The 26,338-nt window shown below is 33.9% G+C and overlaps 1 protein-coding gene across 16 annotated transcripts in view; it reads right to left on the reverse strand.

Moving 5' to 3' along the window:
• sv (paired box protein shaven) overlaps nucleotides 1-26,338 on the reverse strand; it is a 390,766-nt gene that overhangs the window by 132,504 nt on the left and 231,924 nt on the right. Inside the window, exon 1 of one of the 16 annotated variants that reach the window (XM_081726749.1) lies at nucleotides 21,646-22,529. The exons of 12 other annotated variants lie outside the window; for them this stretch is intronic. In XM_081726749.1, the coding sequence (XP_081582875.1) occupies nucleotides 21,646-21,700 (55 nt within the window). In that variant the 5' untranslated portion in view covers nucleotides 21,701-22,529. Of the gene's footprint in view, nucleotides 1-15,550; nucleotides 15,861-21,639; nucleotides 22,530-26,338 lie in introns of those variants that run through there. 3 more of the 16 variants (XM_081726745.1, XM_081726766.1, XM_081726740.1) reach the window with 3 other exon arrangements.

The raw sequence follows: 26,338 nt of genomic DNA on the forward strand, positions 1-26,338 counted from the left end.
CTTTTCGATCGTTTACAGATAATTCTCATATAGTAAACGTGAGGAAAAACGGAGGAAATAAGTAAAAAGTGTCAAATTGACTTCTCTGTTTTCAGTTGTTATTGCCTGAGGATAATTTATAAACAATCGAAACAATTTACCAGGTATTTGTGTATTTGTCAAGATTTAATATTATCTTCTATGATTTCATCTCGGTATAATACTACACATTAAGAATAATGAATCAAACTCATGTTATTGCTACAACTAAATATAATTGCTGTTCTTTACCTATGTGTGAAAATATTTGACTTTACCTTGCGAAACACAGATCTGTAGCATGATCTTCTTTATAATCCAGAAAGAATTTATGTAGTTGACTTGGATTTAATGACGGATAATATTTGGCCATATTTCTACTATTATTGATATGAAGTCGAAATATTTATTAAATATTTGCAACTTTTTTTGTTTAAAAAAAAGGAAGGAAATATATTTTAATTGTATGTTTTGTATCTTCACTTACTATTATGTTGCACACGTAACAACTGTCTCTAATTTTCTTCTTTTCTTTCTTTCTTTCTTTACTTCTTTTACTTCTGTTTCAGCAAAGAACATCTAAGCCACTAACACGGGAAAGGAAATGCACTACCATCTCCGTAAATAATTCCTTTCTTCTCTTCCTTCACAGAATTCTTGGCGCTTTCTACATATTTCTTACATAAGTTTTTCTTTTGGCAGAAAGTAACTCTTCTAAAGTAATATAAGCAGAAACCAAAAATTGGGAAACATCCATCTTCCAGAGTTCAAACACGTTTCACGAATGGTATAAGTTGCTTCTCTATATTTGTTTGTTTAGTTTTTTTTTTTTCTTTCTTTAAATCAAAGAGAAAAAAATGACTTCAATACTAAGAAAGAGTTGCCTGCAACAGTTTGTTTCGAATATGAAATACTACTTTCCAAACTATTTGAGGCCAAGTAGTACTATTTGAAGCCTAATTATTCAATTGAATTTCTAATTTGACTTTAAGAACCCGATAATTTGAGGATAACAGGAGAATATTATTGTGCATTATTTAAATGTAATGTATATTTTTTTTTCTAATGCTGTACTCCAGATATTAACCTAAGTTGCAGAGTGAAAACAAAGTTAGTTATTCATGTGTGGTAAATTCTATTGTTTTAAACATCCAGTAATATATAGTCTCTCTCTCTCTCTCTCTCTCTCTCTCTCTCTATATATATATATATATATATATATATATATATATATATATATATATATATATATTGATATCTATTACTTGAATAGGAAAATCTATTCGAATATTATTAACAACACTCCGTTAAAGAAAGCATTCTTTTAATAAGGTTGGGAGATAATCTCTACAAATCAACCAAACACAGATGATCAAGTAACTCAATATCAGATCGTTATTCACTATGATCTACAGAAAATTTAATTAACTTTTAATGAATAACTAAGTATTCACAATACTTTTTCTGAAGTATCATTTTCGTACATTTGTCCTAGTAAGGAAGCTTGTATTTTAAGTGGATAAGTTTGAGTTATTTAAAATACACTAAGCTGCATTTAACTGAATAAAAAGACAAGAAAATCAAGCAATGGAAGTGAAGTTGTATGACTAAGAGCACACGTTTAGTTTTCTTAATAGTATAATAGCAGACGTGTTGTCGGGTAAGTGATTTAATCACGTGTATTCATAGCGACCAATGTAAAAAGATTTCCTTTAAGGCTTCATTTGGTGGGATTGTCGAAAGTTGAAGCATCACAACAACATTTGTTAAGAAGTTCTCAACAAATATTACAAGCTAAATATTACAAGCTATCAGGTTAATCCATGTTCAAAATTGAATTTTGTCTATAAACTTAATAATATCCTAAATCAATGATCCTTAACCTTAAGAACACGTATTCCTGGAAGTACACCTGACTGTTCAAGGGTTCATGGAAAATGAATTAGTGATACCGAAAAAGGCACCTTAACTTTTCTTTCCAACGCAAACAATGTATAATCATTAGAACTGCTGAAAGTTTTAACGCCGAAGTACTAGGCATATATTCACCGTTCACCACACACATTTCTATATACCAAGGTGCAAAATCATTATAGTGTGCAGGGATGGGGGAGAGACAAGAGTGAAAAAAAAAAAAAAAAAGAACTTTGCACTGAAATGCTTCGAGAAAATTAGTTTATATATTTGAACATCCATAATCATAAAACAAAGTTGCCAGATCATAATTAACTCTAGTGTTTTCTGTGTTTTCCCATACACTAGTTCACCCGTTTAATTACATATGAGATACACGTTAATTACATATGAATTAATGTAGTTAATTTGTAAGTTTCTGACAATACTGTTACTTTATTAACCCCCTCCCAGTTAATTTATTAGCGGGGAATTTTATTCTAAAAATAGTTAATAAAGGGAATTTTCCATTTCCCCAGAATTTCGTACTCTGCCATGCAAAATATTTTGAACAAATTTATTGGAGCTTGCATTTTTCAAGGAGCAAGGAGCAGCTTGCATTAATATTAAAGAGCAACTGTTCAAGTAAAAATATCTTGTTCAAATAGGGGTCAATCTGTGGAAAAGAATTAAAAAAAGGGGGGTACAAAAGGGTCAAAAACGCACAAAACCACTGTCTTAAACGATTATCTGGGATTAAAATTGTCTTAAGAGTGTTTATTTAAGCTCTTAAAACAACAAAGACTGCCGAGTTGAGAACATTGATAGAATGTAGAATATTTATCTAGATAAGAGTAGAGTAGGTTGTTAAGTAGCAGGGTGTTACTAGAAATTAGGCAGCTTGCTCTAAAACCCACTCGATCTGTTATTCAGATAAACTAAATCCACTCCCAGCAGGAGGCCATTACTTCAAGACACAGCCAATATGGTTGTTCATTCCGCTTCTACAACCACACAAAGTCAGATTTAATGACATTCTCTTCTCTCCTTTTGAATAGCTCACCCTACGCTATGCCACTGTGTTGTATGGTCTTTGCCAATATGCGCTCCCTCTCCACTCCAGGCTCTCGTGAACAATACTCCAAGCTTTTGTGGGATGACAACCAAGTGCGCACTACTGATAGGCAATTGTTTGCCATCAGAAAAGGGGAAAAATACAACTGATGCGACGACGAATAAGTGTTGCCAGGTATGAATGCTTACAAAGGTGATTTCGCATCAAGTACTGTACGGTAATCAGTATCATCATCGTCACTTGCAAAAATACAACCTTTTATTTTTCCTTTCAATTACTTATATTTATGTTTTCTTTGAGAATTAACTTTTTCATATTTCATTCTTCTTTACTTAATCGCAAAAGATACAGTTACGTTCAAAGAGCCTAATTACAGAAATATCACAATGTATCATGTAACTATTCAATCCTTTAGAGAACCATTGAAGGCGGTATTAAGGCACAGTATGTGAAAATCATCTTCCATCGAAGAGACTTATACTTGATTTTTGCATGTTGCTATAGTAAATGACAAAACTTTCTTTTTCTTTTCAGTTTGTACACTATTTGATTGCTTTGAACAAGATATTCCGAAAGTTTCGTATGTGGAATGTATAAGTGAGAGTTTGATTTTTACTATAGACTTCTGATAAAGCTTTACCGACCGAGCGTAGGCTAATGGTTGCATTCTTGCTTCGTAATCGGAGGTCCCGGAATTGCGCTTCGCAATTAGGTTGTCCGTGATCATGACTGAGGATTTACCAGGGTTTCTCCTCAATTCTACCAGATGAATGCCTGCCGGGATGGTATCTTTAAATCTAAACCCCAATCAACTTCCTTTACTATTCTTGATTTTATTCATTGTTTTTAATAGTCCAAGAAAACTTGCTTTCGCAGCAGACTGAAGGTTTGTTAAATAAATAAAATTAATTAACGAACGGTACAATTAATTTATTCAAAAAGTCCTGTTTTTCGAGTACGTTGAAAACTTTAAAAATGCTACTTTGTACAAATATATTTTAAACAATTAACTGTTATTCAGCGATGCCAGAAGTATAAAGTTTCTGAAAGTAAGATAGGAGCTCATATTAAAAAAAATAAATAAATAAATAAATAAATAAATAAAAAAAATTGCCCCTAAGCAGTAGTTTTTTCTCATTCTTTACTTCGCGGACAAGGAGATCCCGCCTTAATTTTTAGTTCTATGAAATTCTTTGAAATCAATAATTGAAGATATTCTTGGAAAGTTGAAATGTACGAGATGAGTATATATATATATATATATATATATATATATATATATATATATATATATATATATATATATATATATATATGTGTGTGTGTGTGTGTGTGTGTGTATTGTATATCTCTTCTTTTCTCACTCATGCGCAAAATATTTACCAGAGTTGATTTTTTTTTTTTATTTATTTTTTTTTTTAACGGAAGGATATTCTCGACCACTCTTTTGTATTGAGCAGTTGATGTGGGCAGGAAAGAGAACAGAACTAGATTACTGTGGTAGCTACTGAACATGGAAACCTAACCACAGCTGGACGTGCTGTGGCATTGCAAATCCTCCGGTGGCTATCGTCGAGATGCCATCAGTGCGGAAGACTTAAAAAAAAAAAATCCTCAATGGGAGGTACGCAGGTCTTCCTACTTCTTCGCTCCACTGCGTTACAAATATCAGTTCATTGAAAACAAGAAAGACATTAGGATTGATAAATTGTTAATTAAAAAAACTAGTTCCTACTGTATTGATCGTCACATAGAGAGGAAGTTTTGTTAACAATAATGATAGTAACACGAAATGAAGTAGGAACTGAATGTAACAAAAGGTAAACCTATAATACGAATATTTGTTTATGATTAGAGATGTCCAACCTCACGAGCCTGTGTAAGTACGAGTTCTGTCAGTGGACAGTGAGTTCGGGGATGGGAAAGCACGATTATTATTCAGGAAAGTGAACTTGAGCTCGCGCGAGACCGAGTGATTCCCGACAATTGAAAATGGGCGTTTTCTTTAAGACCATTATTTACACATATACAAAACACAAGGGTGCATCAATGGAATCTTCGGGTTCAAATCCAAATGGAAGTATAATGAAATCCCACAGCTTTGACGTCATGAATATTATGTTCAATCAGTTTAAGGACAAAATTGTATATAAGTGAGTAACATGCAGAGTATGATTTAACAAAACATAGAGGGTAATTTAATCCCTCCCGGTTATAAACTTGGATATAAAGTGAGGATCAGGTGGATTCGATACTTACTTGAGTTATGTGCCTGACTGAAATTATAATTCCATTGTACTAGACAAATCCTGACGCTTGGAATAAATCTGGACCTTCAGTTAGTAGTACGACAAATTGTCTTCGGAATTACAATATTAACAAGAGCATTACCAGAACGAACTCAAAAAGAATTAATTTTTATTATTAACTTCTACAGGCTACAGGCAATTTTCTATGTACTTTATTATATTCATTAAACAATTCTTGTAATATATATCTATCCATTTATAATTTCCTTGAGTACTAATTTTTTTCCACGTCTTTAAGAGTTCTGTTCAAACTTTCGACGATATGTGATTTTACGAAGGCACATGCTCAAAATGGAGGGTTTAAAATTGAAAAAAAAAAAAAAATCGTTAAATATAATTTCGTTATGACTTACAATTCCTGAGATATGGCTTCTTAAATCTCCTGAAATCTGAAAATTTTTGGCCAATATCTGGGGAACGGTGGCCAGTTGGCCTGTAGCCACAGGTTACTTTTTGGAACCAAAATATTCACCACCCTCTTAGGTATTGATCCAACACCAATATGATTTCTCTATGACTTACGGTTCCCGAGATATGGTTCCTTAAATCTCCCGAAATCGGAACTTTTTTGGCTGTCTCGGGTACAGTAAGTGTGGCGAGAAAAAATCCATCACTTCTTTCAGATAGATTTTGATACTCTATCGAATGGAGGGCTCGAAATTGAAAAATTCGCAAATAACAAACACACAGATGTAGAGAATTCAGTAACAACTTTTTAAGTTCGTTGAACAGGTAATTCAAACTAAGTTCTAAGCATTAACAATTTTGTTTTAAAATAAATTGTAAAGAATAACAGCATAATAAATAAATTTTGTTTGTTCTTGATATTTTCTGAACAAAAAAAAAAAAAAAAAAAAAAAAATGTGGACCTTATTTATAATCTGTATCTATGGTAATCGACATGGCTTCAATAATTTGATATTCTTTGTGAACACAGCAATGATTGTATTAGTGCTAACCAGGTCAACGAACAAGGAGATACACGCTTTTTTTTTTACCTCATTTTCTCTCCTCCACCTCCCTTCAGATATATCTGTAAAACTCGTTTCAGAATCGTTTCTCTTCCTTTTAATTCATACAATCAGTCAGTAATGGTTAACTATACAGTATATAACCGTTTGCTCCATGTCTTAAGACAAAAATCGTTTCTTTTTTTTTAATCATGAATGAAAAACACACCCACGACTTTTTTTATCTTCTTTCTTTCTTTTTTGTTTAAAGTAAGTATTCATAATCCTCTTGTTGCGGTTATTTCATAGCGTAATCGGAAGACATCATCAGCAAATTCATCCATCCACCAAACTTGCCAACGAGATGAACATGCTTTGTCCGTCCATCCAGTTGCTTTTTCTATGTGCTTAGGTAACTTTCTGAATGTTACGAGAGAGAAGAAGACGAAAGAAAGGATGTCTCAATTGGGATATATAATATGTTAGCGTGGTTTATCGGCAGTTTTTCAGTGCTTATGGTTTTGCTTGTACTAGTTGCTGCTGCAGGCTTCTGGCATTTTGACTCCCACCCACGCTTTTATCTCCATTGGTTTTTTCCCTCCTTCTCTCTATTCTTGTATCTAATCATCATAGTCCACAACTCAACATCCACTCTTCCTTAAGATTCCTCGTCCATCCGTCACCAGGTAGTTCCTCTCCCAGTCGCTCATTCAACTCCCGTAATCCGAGCAGAAATTGACTACAAGCCTCACACGAAGTAAATTATGACTTTAAAGAAGAAAAAGAGACGGGAAAAAAAGCTGTTGGTTCAAAATTTTCGATGACCAAGCAAGATACGTTAGAAGACTGGAAAAGCATGACCAGAGCTACAGAAACAAGGGGCAAAATTGACTGAGGAGGAGGAGAGCTTTACATATTTGGGGGAAGAAGCTAGATTTTTAGAGCAGAAAGAGAAAATTTTATATTTGCTTCTAAGCATTCTGTATGGATAAATATATTTTCCCAAATATATGAAAATATAATGAAAGCTAAAATATTAGGCAATTTTAGCAGTTACATAGAAAAAAAGCATACATAAAGAAGAGACAAGCTGCTCGTAAGATTCTCTGAGCAAACGAAATGTGAACTTAAATTTCCAATATAGTGAAAACAGGATTACTTCATTGTTTTGCAACCAAGTATTTACTCTGAACTCTAAGCTTTATAGCTTCAATTCTTTATGGGGTGCTGTATTATTAACTATTATTAATTAACGCCATGAAATAAATGGCCTACATATTTACTTGAAAGAGAAATTAAATTAACACTTTTACGTTTCACAATCATTTAGGGTAGGTTGAGTTGATTTTGAGTTTAACGTCCCTTTCAGCATCGAGGCTATATGAGACGGGACCTACTGATAGACGTGGAATCCGAACCACATGAGCTCCTGTCGGGAATCTCATTTAGGGTAGGAGTCAGATGATTAATGAAAGTTAATGATTATGAAATCATTCATCATCATAGGTATTCTGTGAATACTGGCAAGTCACTTGCAGCAGGTGAGTAGCTTCCGTGAACCACGGTCTTTCGTAACTTCTTCGTCTTCACGCACGATTTTTTTTTGTTTTGATATCGTTCATTAATTGTAGTATCCTTCGCCTCTTCCTCTCATTCCTGCCACCATGCCCTCTAACAAGTTCCTCACAATACAATTCCTTCTTAGTCAATGTTCCAACCAATTTCTGTTCCTCTTCTTAATTATTAGTGAAATGATTAAGTAAGAGAAATCGAGAGAATCTAGGGAAAACGAATGGACTTGATATTGTCCACCACAAGTTTATATGATCTGGGATCGAACCAAGGTCCCTTCATCCTCAAAGAGACGTAAAACTGAAAGATTTTATTTAAATTTTTCTCTTATATCTATGATCCTCAACCTACGAATCGCGACCCATTTGTAGATCTTCAAGAGCAAGGAGTATTAAGTGAATCGCAAATTTCTTATACCAGACTGACTCAAATTCAGGTTAACGTTTCTTTTTCTTTCTTTTTCCTCTTTATTTTGTTTTCCATTACGAAATGCATATTTTGAAAATTTGTATGAGGCATTAAGCAAAGTTTGTGTGAAACAGGATGATATTTTTGGATTTAATTAGTGGTTTTCAACTTTTTCCTTTTTTACTGAAGACACATTATAATAGTGTAGAACTAGAAGCTTCTATAAAATTGTGGGTGTATGTAGTACAGAACATTGTTGCTGCCACTGGATCAGTTTGTTTAAAATTGGTTTTAATTAATTATTAATTGCTTCATGATTTTTAAATTCTAAAATTTCATGACAATGTACAGTATTGCACAACACACCAGTGTGTTGCGACGCTCCGCTAGGGAACCACTGGATTAAATGAAAATTATATACAGAAATGGGTTTAATGTATTTGCAGATCTATGACTTAAGGTAACCATTAATGAGAGTAACATATATTAATTTATACAACAAAGAAGAATAAAAAGAAAAAAAAGAAAGAAGTGGTACTACGGCGACACAAAAAGAATCACTAAATTTCATTATTATTTCAGTTCTCAGTAATTTTGATCGGGCTAATTTACTTTTTGTAGTAACAGAGATTCTACAGTAGTAACAGAGATTCGCCTTTTCTAACTCGTAGCCTCTTGAAGTTCACTATTCTTCAAAATGAATTCCAAATTTGGAAATATTGTAAAAATTGCTATTATTAATTTTATACATTAAAAGGTTCTCAGTAAGATCACTAAAATAAAAAGGTATGAATCCTAAACCTGGAGAAGCATGATGCTGTAATCTAACTCTTTTGGAAGCGACATCGTGTGGTGAGGAACAACGAGACTTGAGCTTGTATGACGGCTTCCTGCCAACTGCATCGGATTCAAGTTCGGTCGTGGTTCGTACCCTACGTTAACAGTGCATCCTGTCCTTCATAACCTAATTGTTGCATTAGGAAGCAAAGCAGTAAAAATCAAACTCAAATTAAACCTAAGAGTCTTAAAAGTGGGTATATTGTTTAGGATAATGAAAATGTGAATGACAAAGAGGGTTGGGTAGAGGCGCACGTTCAACTGAGGGACACACTGGTCAATATCTCTGTTACCAACGACATAATTTCTGATTTTCTTGAGTATGATTCGCTACTTCTTAATTCAATGGCTTAATTTAATGAAAATCCTACATCTTCCGGGAGTTGAATCGCAAACCACTAGGTTAAGCGTGCATCATTTTACAGACGACGACAATAGATAAAAGTTAACAGTGATGAAATGATTAAGGTGATAAGGAAGAGATAATGAGATAATCTGAAATAAACTTTTTTTTTTAATGCAAGGGATCATATGGCACAAGAGCTGTACAATTGAGTAACTGTGTGTCTTCTACCAACAAACTGAAGAATTTTGTAAAGCATTTGTTCTAAATGTAACAGAAAATCTTGCCTATCTCTTTCCTATGCATAAAATTAACCAGATCGTTTACCCGTAAAGCAAGGGATAGAAACACGCTTCAAAATCAAGTGACAGCTGCGCTGAACATGTTGCAAGTGCTGATAAGCGATTAAGCCAACCAACAATCCTGCTAAGCCATCACCACTGATCGTTAACAAGTGATATCGAAACGAATAATAGGGTAATCCAGTGGTAAAGAACGCCCCAACAGCAGACGGAATACTTTTGATATCTTACACTAGGATCTCAGGAAATATGAACCCCAACGCACATGCTGCAGAATGAGAAACATACATACTAAACCGCCTGTATGGATTGTGTTATTTCAATGAAGAGAAAAGTGCTTCTTAATTGATAAATGGTGGAAAGCGTGCCTGCATTTTCCGCCAAAGTGCATTGCGTCCCTTGTCACTTTGCTAATAACACACTCCCAGACAGAAAACTCATACTCGCCCTTTTTCATCTTCACTCGTCTTATCGACTCATCACAACCATTTACATCCACCCTAACGTAAAATAAACCATATTATCTGCAAACCATCAGTTTCAACAAGAAGTCCATATAAAACACTATGCTGGGCTTCGATAAATTGCAAACACGTGCTCACACCTTCTTAACAAGAAGATGAAGGGGGGATGTCATAATTGCAAATGAATATTATTCTCTTGATTATTAGCTAATATAATTTCTACTTCACTCAAGAGATATTATTGTTTTTTTCTTCTTTGAAACCATGAAGTAATTTATTTGTGTGAAATCAAGTTTGAAAATAGAACGAAATATACTCATCGTGATGGTTTTATATTTAAGAACTGAGTACTCAAACCTGATGAAATAGTGATACATATTAAAGGGTATCTTAGACATTTATTATCGAAAATAGTAACTACTAGGGAAGATGCATAATATTAACAGCAAACTTCTCACGTGTCTCGTTATCAGATACGATGAGCACTAGTACAAAATGTGATATTTTGTCCGAAGTGATGTGAATTTTAAAATTAATTTAACCACAATTTATTCTTATTAATTTTACAATGTGTGACAAGCGCAAAAACAGAGAAAACGCAAAGTCCTTCGTAAGTTCTCAAGATCATGAAGCACAAGTTGGATTTGAACTTACGACACACGTCTTCTGGAATGAGAGCCCTTATTAATTTTCCGCAGTCTCTTACGTAACAGTACTGATTATATGTTATCTACTTAGGTTTTCTTATTTCGAAAGTAGAAGAAAATTTGTAGGTAGGTATTTTGTATTTCTTATGTAGGTATTGAATTTCTTTTTGTTCCATTAAACTCTGAATATTGTACTGCAGTTGAAAAAAATGTATAAAATTTTGTCACAATTTCGGTATAACAACGCCTTCTTCAGGCACTTACCCAATCTAACACGTTGATGAGGAAGTTACGATGATGTTGAAACTGTAACACAGTCTTACAGTATAATATATTTGTTCAACTCTAATGCTTTGTTCATAGTTTCATTTATGTGAATAAGAATTCATGATGCTAAAATGTATTTTTTTTATTTACTTTTATTTTGAACTGACAAAGATGATCTAGATTATACTTCTTGCAAATTGCAACCATAATAATTGATTCATTCATACTGATGTATTAATTCTATTCATAAATCTAGTATGGAAACTGACACCGTAATATTTATCGAAAATTAAACCAAAGGATTTTACCTGGTGATCTTTATTGCCTCTAAAGTTACGGATTCTCTATAACATTATTATTTAATTCATAAAAATAGCAATAGGCTCTATATTTGGGAATCATCTAAGGCTGTAGGGTTTATGATGTAGGATTTTTTTGACTTAATGATATAAAATGTTACCAATAGTATTGAGCTTGACTTCCTATTGTTAAATTTTAAAACAGCGTATAATAATCCTAAAATTCTATTTGATTTCGTTAGTTTCAAATGGATATAAATAGATTATTTGGAGAATATGCCCTATTGAAAATAAGTTTCGTGTAACCCATAGTTAGCACGGGTATCTTTATTGCGTGTGGTCCCGGGTTTGGTTTCTGAAAAGAAAATTTACTCGATATCGACAGGAAACTGGGAAGCTAAATATTAAAGTCTAAGCCAAAGATTCAGAAAGAACGAAAATAATCAGGAGAGTATGTGCTGAGCTCACATCACTCAACTAAAAGCCGTCTGGTTGGCCATCCCTTTATACGTATATGAGAGGTCACGCTAGCGGGTTCTGAATAATAATAATAATAATAATAATAATAATAATAATAATAATAATAATAATAATAATAATAATAATAATAATAATAATAATAATAATAATAATAATAATAATAAATTCTGACATAACAAATTATAATTGTAAGTATTATTCCATGTCCATATTCACCAGACTCAAATAGAAAATTCTCACTTATGAACAATCTTTTTGGCTAAAAAGAAACGGTACAATTTGATGAATTTCGTATCATTAAATCACATGAATATAGGGACTAAATAAATGATTCTGTATACAATGTATTTAATTGAAGATTTGAAATTTGGAAGTAAATAAATGTAACAGTTTTTTATTGTATTCTTTTAAATTTAAAAAAGAAAGAGAAGAAATTGTTCTTTCCCTCGAACCTCAAGACTATATGAAATATGGATCTTAAGTTTGATCTGCGGCAGAACTCCCACTAAGATTTAAACAGAAAACAAAATTCAAGAACGCTGACTACTTTGTTATTAATGAACTCCTTTGGCTTCTGTTAATATATTCGAACACTTGTTCACTTGTTGTTTGTTTGAAGTTTTAATGTTTTTTTTTTTCTTCAATAAAATACTATGTGAAATGTAATACTACGATTGAACATAGAATTCGAACCAAATGTAATATTGCTGGGAATCAAACCAATTGTACTGTTACTGGAAATTGAACCCGGATCGCCAATACTAAAGACGGGAAAGCTAACCTTTTAGCAATGAGAAAACTCAGGATTTATATTGTTGCGTTAGTAGTAATCCAGTGATTAATTTTACTGAGGCAACAACTCGATGATCGTTAATGAAATGGACATTATGTAAATTAGTGATTATAGTAAGTAAATATATTTTTCTTGTGATGAAAACTTGCTAATACCAGGACTAGTTATTCAGCTAGAAGTTAGCCTTCTAAACTTAAACAAACATTAATAATCTTTATTTACCTGAGTGACTTTGATTAGAAATTAATAACTTGTTATCATTATTTTGTCTAATGGCAATGTGAATCATATGCGTTATATACCTTCTTCCATATTACACGTACTATTGTTGCTTTGGCGATTGTATACAAAGACAACCATTTTATTTCGTTCATCTATCATATGTTGTAGGCATAAATTTCATAGATGGTCTTCTACCTTAAGTTACATCTGTGTAGTCTTATAGTCAGTCCGTGAGCCTCTCGTTTACATTTCTGAGTTTGATTCTCGCTGAAGAAACAATTTTCGATGTCTAGCTTCAAGAGAATCAAATAAATAGATAACATATGAGTTTTAGAAAGTCAGTAGAGTGGCAATAAGATCCAATGTGCTGACCACACTTTACAAAACTGAAAGCTGCCAAGACAGCAACACACCTTCGTGAATTGTAAAGCCAGTTTTCTTTTTTTCCCCCTACTTTAAGAGTATTCGTTAAAAAGATTAATTAACAAAATTGTCCTTTTCTTTCCGTACTAAAATATTTTAGTGGAACTGTTACTGTTGACGATCTCCAAGTAGTTCCCGTTCGGAAGAAACTAATTTTCATTGTGGCTATGACTAGCCTGCGCGCTTTAGACACGGAAGATGCAGGATTAACTCACGGTGGGAGCTCATATGGTTCGGATCCCAAGTAGTCGCATATAGCCTGGGTGCTGAACGGGGCGTTAAACTTCAAATCAGCCGCTCGTAAGAACTATATATTGACGACGAACTTCTTACTAATAAAATAATAATACAACAAAAAACAGTGGCCTCCTCTGTTCATAGAGTTTTGTAAGTGAGCTACTAGAATATTACACCACAAAGTTGTTATATTGTTCTCTGCTTCTAACAGTATTTTGATGTACCAAAAATAAATAAACAAATAAAATAAAAAATGTGTGAGTGAACTCCTGAGTATTCTAATTGTATTTTGAGAAGAACAATTTTGAAGTCATATCTGGGCAGAATACATTATTCTAATTGATTCATATTCATAAGTAGCTAAATTGTTGGTTTATGTGTCTGTGCGAGTGGTGTACTTGATTTTCATGGAAGGAATATCGTAGATATTTCACGTCAATGTGTGTATATATCCACCTTTCGTATCACTTCATTTTGAAAAACGAGTGTTAAGCTAGAAACATACATACATACATACGCGTAAGATACTGAGGGTATACCCGCGCCAGTGGCGTGATTCTGTAATTTATATCTTTTGGAGGTGTGATAGTGTGGTAAGGCTGATGTTGCCTGATGGTCTGTCAACCACTGAATTCAAGCTCCAGTCGTGGTTCCGAGCTCACGTTAATAGTAGGTTCCATTCTTCATAACCTCGCTGTTGCATTAGAACACAAAAACACAAAACCTCAAACTTATGTTTTTGAAAGACGCTTACTTGTTTGAGAGCAAATCAGTAGGAAAGTTGTGTATTAATTAGTAATGATTTGGCTTTTAAAAAAGGAAAAAGATTATGATCTTTTCCTCAAAATTTTTTGTACTAGAAATAAACCGAAACAGTGAATCTTACATGATCTTTTCCTCAAAATTTTTTTGTACTAGAAATAAACCGAAACAGTGAATCTTACTTCAACTTCTGTAATTAAGTAATGCTATTTCTAGCAACGCAACTAGGCTAGTTGTCGCCCGGAGCAATAATTCGCCTTAGCGCCCCTTCCCTTACCAATCAAACAAAAACGTTCCCTGACTACAGATCAAACAGTAAATCTCCTATTCCATTTTTTTCTTCAAGTGGTAAAGCTTGATTTCAAAATTCCAGTACATAATTTAATTTTTAATGAAATATTTTAATAAAAATAAAAATTTAATTAGAATTTGATTGACAAATAATCTGATAGTATGTAGCATGCTTTACATATTGTTATAGTTTTATCATAATAACTGCAAATCACAATGTTTTTGGAATTACCCATCGGGATGTGTATATATGTAGAATTAATCAACAGTCTGTTGCTTTAGAATAAAATATTAAATTATGACAAACAGTGTTCTGAGTATTTTGCAAAAATCTCTTAAATCGATGTAAGTTAGATTGAAACACAAAAAGCTGGAACTAAAATTTAACTTTGCGGGCTCTTTTGGCTGCAAAAGTTTTTAAAATGTCGTAAAAAGATAGCTTTGAAGGTAACTTATGTTCTATGGATACGATCCTAAGGTTGGTAAGTCTTTGTTGTCCTGTTAAGTTTCTGAGGTATTTTTTAAAATGATCTTTAGTTTGCTATAACTCTTTTCCTTGCCTTATAGTAAAAATAAACATTTGGCCAATTTTACTCACCCCAATCCGGCGCCCGGGGCACAAGCCTTGTTTGTTTCCCCCTTTGTTACATCACCGGCTATTTCAACAGACACTGTACGTGAAGAGACCGTGTTCTTATTCTATAATTTCATAACCAATAGTATGCTATATTGGGAATTTCTCTTTGAACTAATTCGACCAAAAAAAAAAAAAAAGTAAATTAATGATTAATATTGTTTAATGAGAACGTCATCGAAGCCATTTGTCCTCGTCATGAACACAGCAATAATAATAATATACTAAAATAAAACCCAGTCAATTGTCGATATTCATCAAAATGAAATAACTAATGACAAATCGGTAATAAAAAATGTTATACAGTAATTTATAGAATCATACCTAGTTTTAGAATAGTTCGCTGGACATCCAAAAAATATCCGTAATAGTTTGCCGCTACGCTTGCTCTCGGATAGAAATCCATGGATTGGTCAGTGATATGAATAAAATACCAATTATGTTTTAGTTGACAACTAACAATGTTCTCCCTCTGACTGTCACTTTCTTATGGTTTGTTCTTTTAGAGTTTTGCAGAAAAAAAGACAAAATGTCCTTGTAGTAGAAACAGTATACCCTAGCAAAATAGAAAGTAACCATTCTAGTATTCAGAGACTTGTTGAGTTTCTCAGGTATCTAATTTACATCTAAGTTTACATACTTCTTTCATAAGAATGTATGTAGAGTTGTATTTTTAGTGCTGAAAAATACAGAAACACAAAATTCACTTGCACATGCTCAGATACACGCACTATGGTAGTAGATACACGTTCAAAAAGGTAATACGATGCAGGTAAACAGAAGAACAATATAGACAAACGTGTCTTGCTTTACAAGAAGTGCACTGTCACTTGAGTTCAGTGTGAGTCAAAGGAAGGTTTCTAACTGACTGGCTGACCAAGACGCTGGGATCCGTTTCATTGTGAGTGGGTCCCGGCAAGGGGTCTGTCTTCCGTAAGTGAATGTACGTATATATATATATATATGTTTCTTTGTTGTATATATACACACACACAAAAGTAGTGTGTAAGTCAATAGGATTTGTAGAGGGTGGTAAGATAGTAAGAAGGGAATTCTTAAGTAGTTGCAGTCCATTCTTTACAGAAATGCCCTTTTTTTCACTTTACGTATTTGCGGCATCAGATAGACAGGGCGATTGACCGAAGTGACCACATACTGTCACGAACTATTCTACAATAGAAATAAATTTTACATTACCAATTCTGACATTTCCTTAGTTTGAGTTGTTCCAAGGAAGGACACACTCCGATACATTGTCTGTATTGAGAGAACTGTATCTCGAAAGAACTTCCCCTACTAGAGGGAGGAGAAGCCAAGAAAGAATGGACTTAGTTTGACGAAACGAAGAAGCCAAGACAAGAAAGAAAAAATGAAGAGGTGGTGGGAGTAGAAGAGGAAGGGGGAGAGCAGAGACTTCTATAGCATCTTAATAAGACTGAAAATGACTAGTTTGAGAATCTAGGAAACCTCTAAGTTAGCTTTCCGTCTTACTTTTTCTGGAGTTGTTTTCTTCCAGAACGGAGTTTCAGGAAACTTCAACGGTTTCTAAGTATGGTGCCCCCTTTTAAGCCTTTCCCCCCTCTCTCTCAATTCCTCAGCTTCTCTCTTGCCGAACGATCTCTTCCCTTCCTTTCCTACTATGCCAATCCACTTTACCTACGTATTCCGTGGACAGAAAACCACATTTTCTGAGAAAGGATCCAGAAGTGGGGTGATATAGAACCAGCCTTCTGACTGACTCAGATGTCTGTCTTCTTGCACCGCTCTCCGCTGCCTTCCAAATAACAAACCTTATTCCTCTTCAATTCTTTCAGATTTTCCAGAAAAATCCTTTTGCTCTCTTCAGAACGCACCCACATCCCCTGTACCCTTCAATTTTACTCCCCCTCCCTTTTCGGAGTTTTCCCTCTTTTCTATCATTCCTTCTTTTTTCTTTCTTCACTTTTCCCTTCTTCGACTGTTCCATTACTTGGGATGCGATTGGAATACCAACGACTGCCTGTCCATTTTGGTTCCAGTAAATTAGATCGTCTCAGCCTGGTTTCTTTCAGAGCCTTTTCTGTGCGCGTGCATTCTCCGGCTTCATAATTAAGTTACGGACCTCGTGCAGCACTTTCATCGACACAAGAAAGCCTAGTAAACCAGGCATAACATAGTTTGGTCGGATAAGAGAGCGTAAGGTGTGAAGATCTTACAGTTCTTTTTTACTAAAGGAGAAGAAGTAAGGGTTTTCTTTTTAAATATAAAAAAAAAGTACAAATGAAAGGAAATCGTTAAGATAAAAGAGTTGTTAAGAAAAATACGATCAATGAATGGTGGACATTAGGATAAATGTCTATAATAAGAAACAACAAGTCATGACAGCAAAGTCCATTACCATAAATAAATATTTAAGGTGTTCCATCATTTTTATCCTCGTCAATAATTATTTCATTGTTTATTTATGTTAACAAATGTACTTTATACACATCACGACTCGTAAAAGTGTTCGGAATATGGAAGATATATTGAGTGTATTACAAATTATTAAGATAATTTCCTCTGAAGTTTCATCCGGTGAAGAATTTTAGCTGACCAAAAATTTGTTAGTTTTGCGATATGTGGTCAGCACATCAGGTTACTTTAACCATTTCTAGATTGCATGTCGATATATTTAATACCTCTCCAATTTTTCACGATGCTGGACTGAAAATCTCCTGACTCTACGGAGAATCACATCCTAGAATGTACGCAGATTCTAATTCTTCCCTCTTCAGCCGCCACACATTGTGTAAGCTAATAAAGTCATAGTTCCTACCGGAAATTAAATCCAGACCATAAAAACGTGGAGAAGCTACGTACTGTAATGATTGAACTCAGGATTTGTTGTGTACGAGCCCCAGCACATTATTAATTTTAATCACTTACTTTATGAATTGCACAATACATCATAATACTTCGACGTATTTTTACTAACTCCCTCGTGACTCTATGGGTACCGTATGCGCCTCCGATACAGGACATACAGGTTCGATTCCTGGTGAGAGCACACGAGATTCGGATAACACATTGAGCTGCAGGTCCAATCTTCTTAAATACATTGAATGTTGAAGGGGACGCCAAACCCTAATCAAGCCTAATTTAAGTATTCGTTTCACATAAAATTCACATTGCAATCATAATATAGCCAAGTGCTACTTAATATATATATATATTATGTGTGTGTGTGTGTGTGTGTGCTACGCTACGAGTGTGTTTGTCTTTCAGATAGAAATATTTAGGAGAAACTTCAAATTTATTAACTACACGAGGACTGCAAATGTGAAATTTTATATAATGTAGAAATGAATGCGATGAAGCATGATACAAAAGCACACATGGAGATGTATAGCCTTTCTTGGACAAATCCTGGATATTCAGGACGTTCCAAGCTTTCCAGAGTTATATATATATATATATATATATATATATATATATATATATATATATATATATATATATATAAACTATAAGTTTTAAATTGTACATGAAAAATACAATCTTGCCTAGATATTTGCTTTGTAAAATGCTGACAGATCTATTGAACATTTGGCGAAAAAACATCTCTACCATTGAGTCAAACCTTACATTTCAGCGAATCAAATAAATAAATAAATAAATAAGTCTTGAAGTATATAGTTGCGTATTGATTGATTGGTCAAGGAGAAAAATGAGTCCCATGTGATTGAGAATATAGTTAGTTTGAAAATAAAATCAAGATATCTATAAAACAAAATAAGAAACCACTTTAAGAGTGGCTTGTTAAATTTGATATAAACGAAATAAAAAGTGCATCAAATAGATATTTGATACAAGTATAAACGATATATGATAGGCTTTATTGTATGAAATGGATTATTTATGATTTTGACAGTGATGGAATTGATATGAATAAAACCAAGAAACAATATCCTGAAAATTACGTAATTGCAATACGATAATACACCAATCTATCAGTTAAATCACTTCTACTGTGTTAAACAGTATGTGCCAAGTAAAATGCAAGAAACACCATGGAGTGTTTTAATGCACTTTTAAGAAACGTTTAGAGACTACAATTTCTTGATTGTAAACTTAGGGAAGCGTTACTGGAGTCAAAAATATGTTCCATGTGTAACGTTATATAGCGAATTAGTACATTTCTATTTTTGTCTATTCATTTCATATTTACTATAGTTCTTAAAGAAGCCAATTCCATGCAACATGTTTGAATGACGGAAAAGAAAAAGAAGGCCTAGGCCAGTCAATAGAATAAGCAATGAACAATTTTGTATTATATCATAAAACTGTCAATGTGACTAATCTTCACAAATCCAATATTGTAAGAGTCAAATACAATATAATAATAAGAAATATTCTAATTGCCTATAAAATATTTACGTCTATACCTAATCCGATTTATATTTCTGTGTTTGATGCTAGATCTAATTTATTATAGTAAGGATAGAAGCCTAACTATTGGCAACCAGATAACACATTCCTTTTACTAGGTGTTGTGTGGTCAGCTCATCGATTCTCATTGCTGTTATTTCTGGTTTTCAAGACCGGAATTCAAGTATCTCTGCAATTGTACCTCAATACTGAGCAAATACTGAAAATATATTCTCACACCAAATCGAACTTAGCACCGTTCGATTATTATTATTATTATTATTATTATTATTATTATTATTATTTATTTATTTATTTATTTATTTATTTGTTGAAATTTAGTGTCTTTTGAGCACCGACGCTATATGAGACGTGGACTTAAGTTTAAAATGGAATCTGAATTTGCGTTCAGTCTCCTTCAGCGGGAACTGAATCCAGAACTATAGGGGGACACGAAATCACTAGACCAGCGGGGATGACTTATTAGTGTTATTATTATTATTATACTAATCTCCACTACTTAGGGAAAGTTTTTAGTGAATTTTTATGACATAGTTCATAGCATAGTTCTGAAAAGGTTTTTGTTACATATTATTGATGTGTATTTAATGACTATAGCGAAAAATCAGAAAATATCAAAAAGTAATGCTTTTCCTAACTTCTTTCCATGTACATCTTAAATGTATAACAAATTTTTGAAACTATATTATAAACTGTTTGTTAAAGCATAGGAAGCTTTGGAATCTTTACTGCAAATCTCCAGAAAGTAATGTTCTACTTCTTAAAATTGCTTTGATAGCTTTGTTGTAGGACAACTTTTCGGTAGACTATAGATCGATATCCACCTGTCCAATAATCTTATTTCTCTACTTTTATCTATAATTGTGATAATAGTGTAGAAACAAATACCATGCCCAAATGTACAGAAAACGGAGTATACCTCTTACATATTTATTCATTATTTGTTCATGTTGATTAGAGATAAATGTTTGTTTTTAAAAAAAAATAAGAAGAAGAAGGAGTTAATTATAAATGACAAGAAAAGTGAGATACACTAATTTGAAGAGAATTGTTCATATAACCCGAAACATGGAATATATCAAGGTAGAATTGATTGTAACAAAAAAGGCATCGATTAAAATTTCAAGAAAAAGAAAGGAATTCATGTACGGACGTTGAAAGTCCTAAATAAAATATAGGCTAATATAATAGCAAATAAATAAATAGAGTGAGTAGATGAATCAAAATGTGGTTATTGTTATTGAAAATATCTAATTAATTGGAATTTATTATTATAATACTTTGTAAAAAGAAAACTAAATAAATCACTAAGTCCATGCACAGCCAAACGTTTCAAAATTTCCAGATTTTTGAAAAGAATACAGTTAAAGTTACGTTCAGGAACATTTTATAAATTAAACTTTTCAATACTATATTGAAACACAAATCCTATTTATGAAAATGAAATGAAATCTTTGAGTTTTACGTCCCACGCTTATGCCGGTTAGGCTAAAGGAGACGGAATTTATCTTGTGGGACTATACATATTATCACTCACTAGCAAAAATTTTAACAAAATTACTTTTCTTTTCTGTAATAAGTAAGAATTTCAAGAGGTATTAGAATATGAAAAAAATTATCTAAAAGAAATAAAATTTAGCAGTTTGCTGTGTTGAGAATGAACAGGATTCCGTTTAGATGGAAACATTTCTGAACTGAATCTCATCACAATTAGCAAGCAAACCGAAAATGAATTGTCTATAAATACTCTTTTTATTAAATAAAAATTAGAAAAAAGAAACATTATATGACGTAAGAACACAAATAATAGTAGGACTAAAATAACTTACACATTCTACTTGGTAAAACAAAACATTACACGACACCACGTGGTACAGGAAGTTAAAAAAAAATGGAAGGCAACATTGGATTGCAAATAACATGCATTGTTACACTGACAAGGATGGTTTATAATAGAAAAGAAATTCTATAAGGATTCGCTAATATGGTGTAATAAAACTTACTCTTACACGTATAATATTCCATCATATTCTGGTTGTACCGGTATGCGGTGGTGAGATCCATGACGGGCGGTCGAAATGAGAAGAGTCCGAAGTTTGAGGGATCCAGCGTGGTGATGTGATAGGATCAAACACACCGCTTCACAAAGTTCTTGATTCAACAATTAAACCAATGATGACGAATAACAGTCCTATCACTGCTCCAACTGACAACGTTTTACGGACGTATCGAGTTTTGTTTTCCTTTTATAAAAATACACTTGATAAATAATAAATATAAATATATTACAAAATAAATTTGATATTAAGTCTGTTTACTTCTAACTGAAGTCACTTTAAGGTTCTGGCAAAACTAGCGACACTTGTACACAATAACAACAAAGATCATGTGTTTTCTTTCGAATTGTTTATTTGATACTGGTGACCTCCGATTTCCCGATTGTTTTCTTCTTAAACTTTTTTTTTTTTTTTTTTTTTAAATATTGACGATAATTGAAGGGCACGGCGAATTTTGCAGCACCCAAATGCCCGAGGCCTTATCCTTTCTAGTTGCTGACCCCCTCAATTCCTCAAGATCTTTGTCCTCTGGAGTTTCCGCGAAGAAAATACCGATGAACCGACGACCCGGCGTAGGACAAACACTGCTTCCCGTTGCAGCCAGGCTGATCCCGACGAGGTGATTTCTGATGTGATTATAGCCACGGACCCCTGCACAAGCTTAACGTGGATACACACACACTCAGACACACACTGAATGAGGTGGGGAGGGAGGAAAGCTTCCCAAAATCCCCCCAAAAATGAGATCCCCGCCTGCCACAACCCCCCGTTCCTGTCCTCTGGTGGTGATAAAAGTGTTTGTGGTGGTAGGGGGAGGTGGTGGCAGAGATTTTGGTGGACGGATTTGAGGGGGTTTCTCTTTTAATCCTCGCAGCTTTTCCGCCAATGGCAAACGACCGCCATGGTGGAGCCTGATCCACAGTATTTTCTTCCCTCTAGCCCCCCAGTCTCCCATGGCCGCCGTTCTTAACACGATCGACGCCATTGGTTCGCAACGACGCCGTCAAAGATCACGTGGTATCACAAACGGGGCGGAGCCTTTTACGCGAGGGGGTATAGAATCGCTGCTTTCGACCCGTGCGTGGCGGTGATTCCTGACGCCGTTGCTATGGAGACGCATCTCAATCACAGAGAGATGCCAACCAGCAGCTGACGACGATAGGGAGGCAGTGGGAGTATGTGGATTTCGCACCAGTGGAGCACAGCGTGTGAAGAAGGACGCATCTTTATGCTCGTTCTCTCCTGACCCTATAAACACGTGTTGACCTAAGGTCACGTGAATTCTTTAACTACTGCCTTCAACAGCTTCTCTCTCGTTTCTCCAGCAGAGCGCGTTCTTGAAATGAGAAGAATGCTGAGGAAGTGAGGCTCCCTCTAGCATTTCTTCACATTCTTTACCATTATCGATCTTTCTCTTTCTCTACGCTATCTGCTCCGCCTAACACTGGGATTATTTTTTTTAAAAAAATAAAACAACTTCTGATAACTTAAAAAAAAAATCCTGTTACGTGAGCAATTCGTTACATTGATTAACTGAGCGGGTGTAAGTAAACTTTTAGCATTCTCACATTGTAATCGGAAGGGCCAGGGTTCGAATTTCTCCTTTCACTTTTATTAATATTTCCTCAATCTTACTAAGCAAAAGCATGAAAAAATTAAATATATAGAACTTGACCGACTTCTTTCAAGAAAAAAATTCCTCTCATCATTCAAGTAAAAAATGATTCTAGAAAATAAAACTAACAACTGTGGGCAATCTGGAACTTTCCTAATTATATATACAGTTTTAGTGGCTACCTTTGGCCGTGTGGCTTCCAAACATGAAGTGTCGGGTTCGATTCCTGATGGGATAGCACAGTAGTTCAGATTCCACTTTAAACTGTAACTCTAGTTTTGTATTAACTCGCTGCTGACGAAGCACGAGAACATAAATGTAAGTCAATCAACAATAAGAAATATTTACATATCTTATGATCATCGTATTTAATACTAGCAGAAGTCTCCGCTCTAGCATTGACAGTAGTATGCAACCTGTAAAACAGTAGGGTACTAGAAATATATAGGTTGTCTAACTAAAGGTAATATGATCTGATGTAATTTTTGAACCTCCAGAACGTCTTTGCCGTCCCAATCGCTCCATCAAGTCGAAAATTGAAAACAAAAAAGAACTGCGGATAAATCTGGTGAAGTGAATCTACAAATTTTGGATAGATCTGGTGAATCTACAAATTTTGGTGGGTCTCGGCTCCTTTCCCTACAATGCAATGTATTATGCATTATAGCTAAACACTAACGCCATGACATCTCGCTAGCCTTGTGCCCTGGTTTTGAGTCATATCAATCCTCTATTGTACCTGGAATCTGGAGCTTTCATTCTGAAATGAAATGAAATTTCTAATTTTACGTCCCATGATCATGCTATTTCCGCTAAAGGAGACGGGTGATTAATGTAAGTGAATAATTATGAACGGGAATTAATGAAAGAGAATTAGGATGTGACAGGAAACGGAATAACTCAATAGAACTCACCGGTACGATGTTGTCCACCACTAATTCACATGACCTGAATGAAATCAAGGGTTTTTCGTACCAGAGAAAAGCGCTCTGCAACTACGCCATCGAGCTCCCCAGCTTTTCATTGTGTTTTATGTTTAATCTGCTATAAATATAGCGTTATTAACAGTTTTCTGTTAACGTGAATTGCTAGCTGCAATATTTGAAATATGAAATTAAACAAATTACATAGATTTAACAGGAATATAATTAAAAAATACTGTTGCAATGTTGAATAATACTTTTATGTAATGTCGTTATTCTGCAAAAGCTTCCGATGAATTACTGTTTTCACATATAGCTTACTCGTACCCTTCAACACGATATCATGTTAAGAATACAAAAGTGACGTAACATGATTGACATTTAAAAGGAGTTTGAAATAAATACTACATTTAAGAATATACTAATGAAATGAAATATAAAACAAGGAAATAAAAAAAAGAGTTGTATGTTGCAAAAAAAAAAAAAAATAATAAACACGAAAAGAAGTATAGTTTACTTCAGGTTTCCTGAAACCTAATGCTACCACCAGCAGATCACTTTCCCTTCTTGTGAGCAACCGAAGGATGTTCACAGCCACCAAAGAAACAAGAAATCCGCCGAATTCTGAAAGAAGCTATCTTAGGTTGCAGACACGTATCTTGGGAAAGTGTTTTCATGGAGTTGCCCACCTTGTAAACTGATTCTGTGGGAGACTAGAAGGTCTGTGCTGTTGGAAAAACCAGGTATGTATGTGTTCCTTGCAGGATCTATTGTATCCAAGGAAGTTAGAAACATATGACGAAAATAAGAGGATTATGCGTCAAAGAAACAAACGCCCCTTGCTCCTTTTCAGTGGCGAAGAAAGAATTTGAGTAAAGAAAAGAATAAACGGTATTTATAAAAACTGAATACTGAAGTAGTATTACAGGTTATATTAGGAAATATTGGATCTTCGGAATTTTCTAAATGAAGCTATTGATAGACATAGCTGAATTTGTCAAAATTGTTCAAAATTTCCGTACAAAATTTAAAATAAAATACTTGCATAAACTTAGGTATATCAACTTTAAGTAAATTTTAAAAAATCTGAATTCATGTGATTTTTCGTTCGCGCTATAATTATGTGTCACGCAATGGAGTAAAACAAGAATTGGGAATACACGCTTATTCATATGTCCACAAGCAGCTTATTTTCAAAATAATCGAGTACGCATCGAAGTCCCTCTTTGACTATCAACGTTGCTTTTTTTAAAAAAAAAAAAATCAATGCTATTCTGTGTGCTCCTTGTTCACTCCATTCGGCTTACAACGAACAGGAGCAGCAATCAGTAGTGTCATAGACCATTGAGCTGGAAATGACTGGCTCTATTAAGTCAGTTATCACGTAGTCATCTTCACTTTATTTATATTTCTAAAGATCAACAGACTATAATCAATGGAAAGACAAATACATCGGTGTATGTTAATAAATATGATGAGAGTGTGTTCTAACTAAAGTACACAAATAACTTTCATGTTTCTTCTTTCCTATATACTTTAAAAAGCAAAAATTCAACACTAGAAGTAAGAAAAATCAACAAGATTGAGAGAATATGTGCCCCTAGTCCGTCCTTCATCAACTAATTGCTTCTTCCTTGCGATCCTGAGTTCTCACTCATAGTACGTACAAAGCACAATCAAATGTGTTCCAATACATAAAAACTTCCATGTTATTAATCGTATAAAAGGTGAAATCACTCTTCTTTTTCAATTGTGATATTTTGTGGATCACAAAACGGTTCCGCTTTTCCTTCTTAATAAATGATTTTATTGTGTAGTGACATGGGAGATGCTGATTCGATTCCGGTTCGGATTACAAGTTAAGATTTACTTCTATGTGTCATATTGCCCGTACATTGAAAAGAGACGTTAAATCAGTCATCAAATCATCAACAGTTATTGAGCATTGAATATGGATAAACTTCAATGAAGTAGCACTGTTGTACTGAATATTATATTCGTAATAAATTTCCCAGTCATCCAAAAATTATGTTATTACCATTATGGTTTATTGTAAAAATATTCGTTTTGATTACTTGCGTAATCCAAAAATTTGGAAATATTTAGA

The sequence above is a fragment of the Thermobia domestica genome, chromosome 1 (assembly GCF_964235325.1).
Source record: "Thermobia domestica chromosome 1, izTheDome1.hap1.1, whole genome shotgun sequence".
Lineage (NCBI taxonomy): Eukaryota > Metazoa > Arthropoda > Insecta > Zygentoma > Lepismatidae > Thermobia > Thermobia domestica.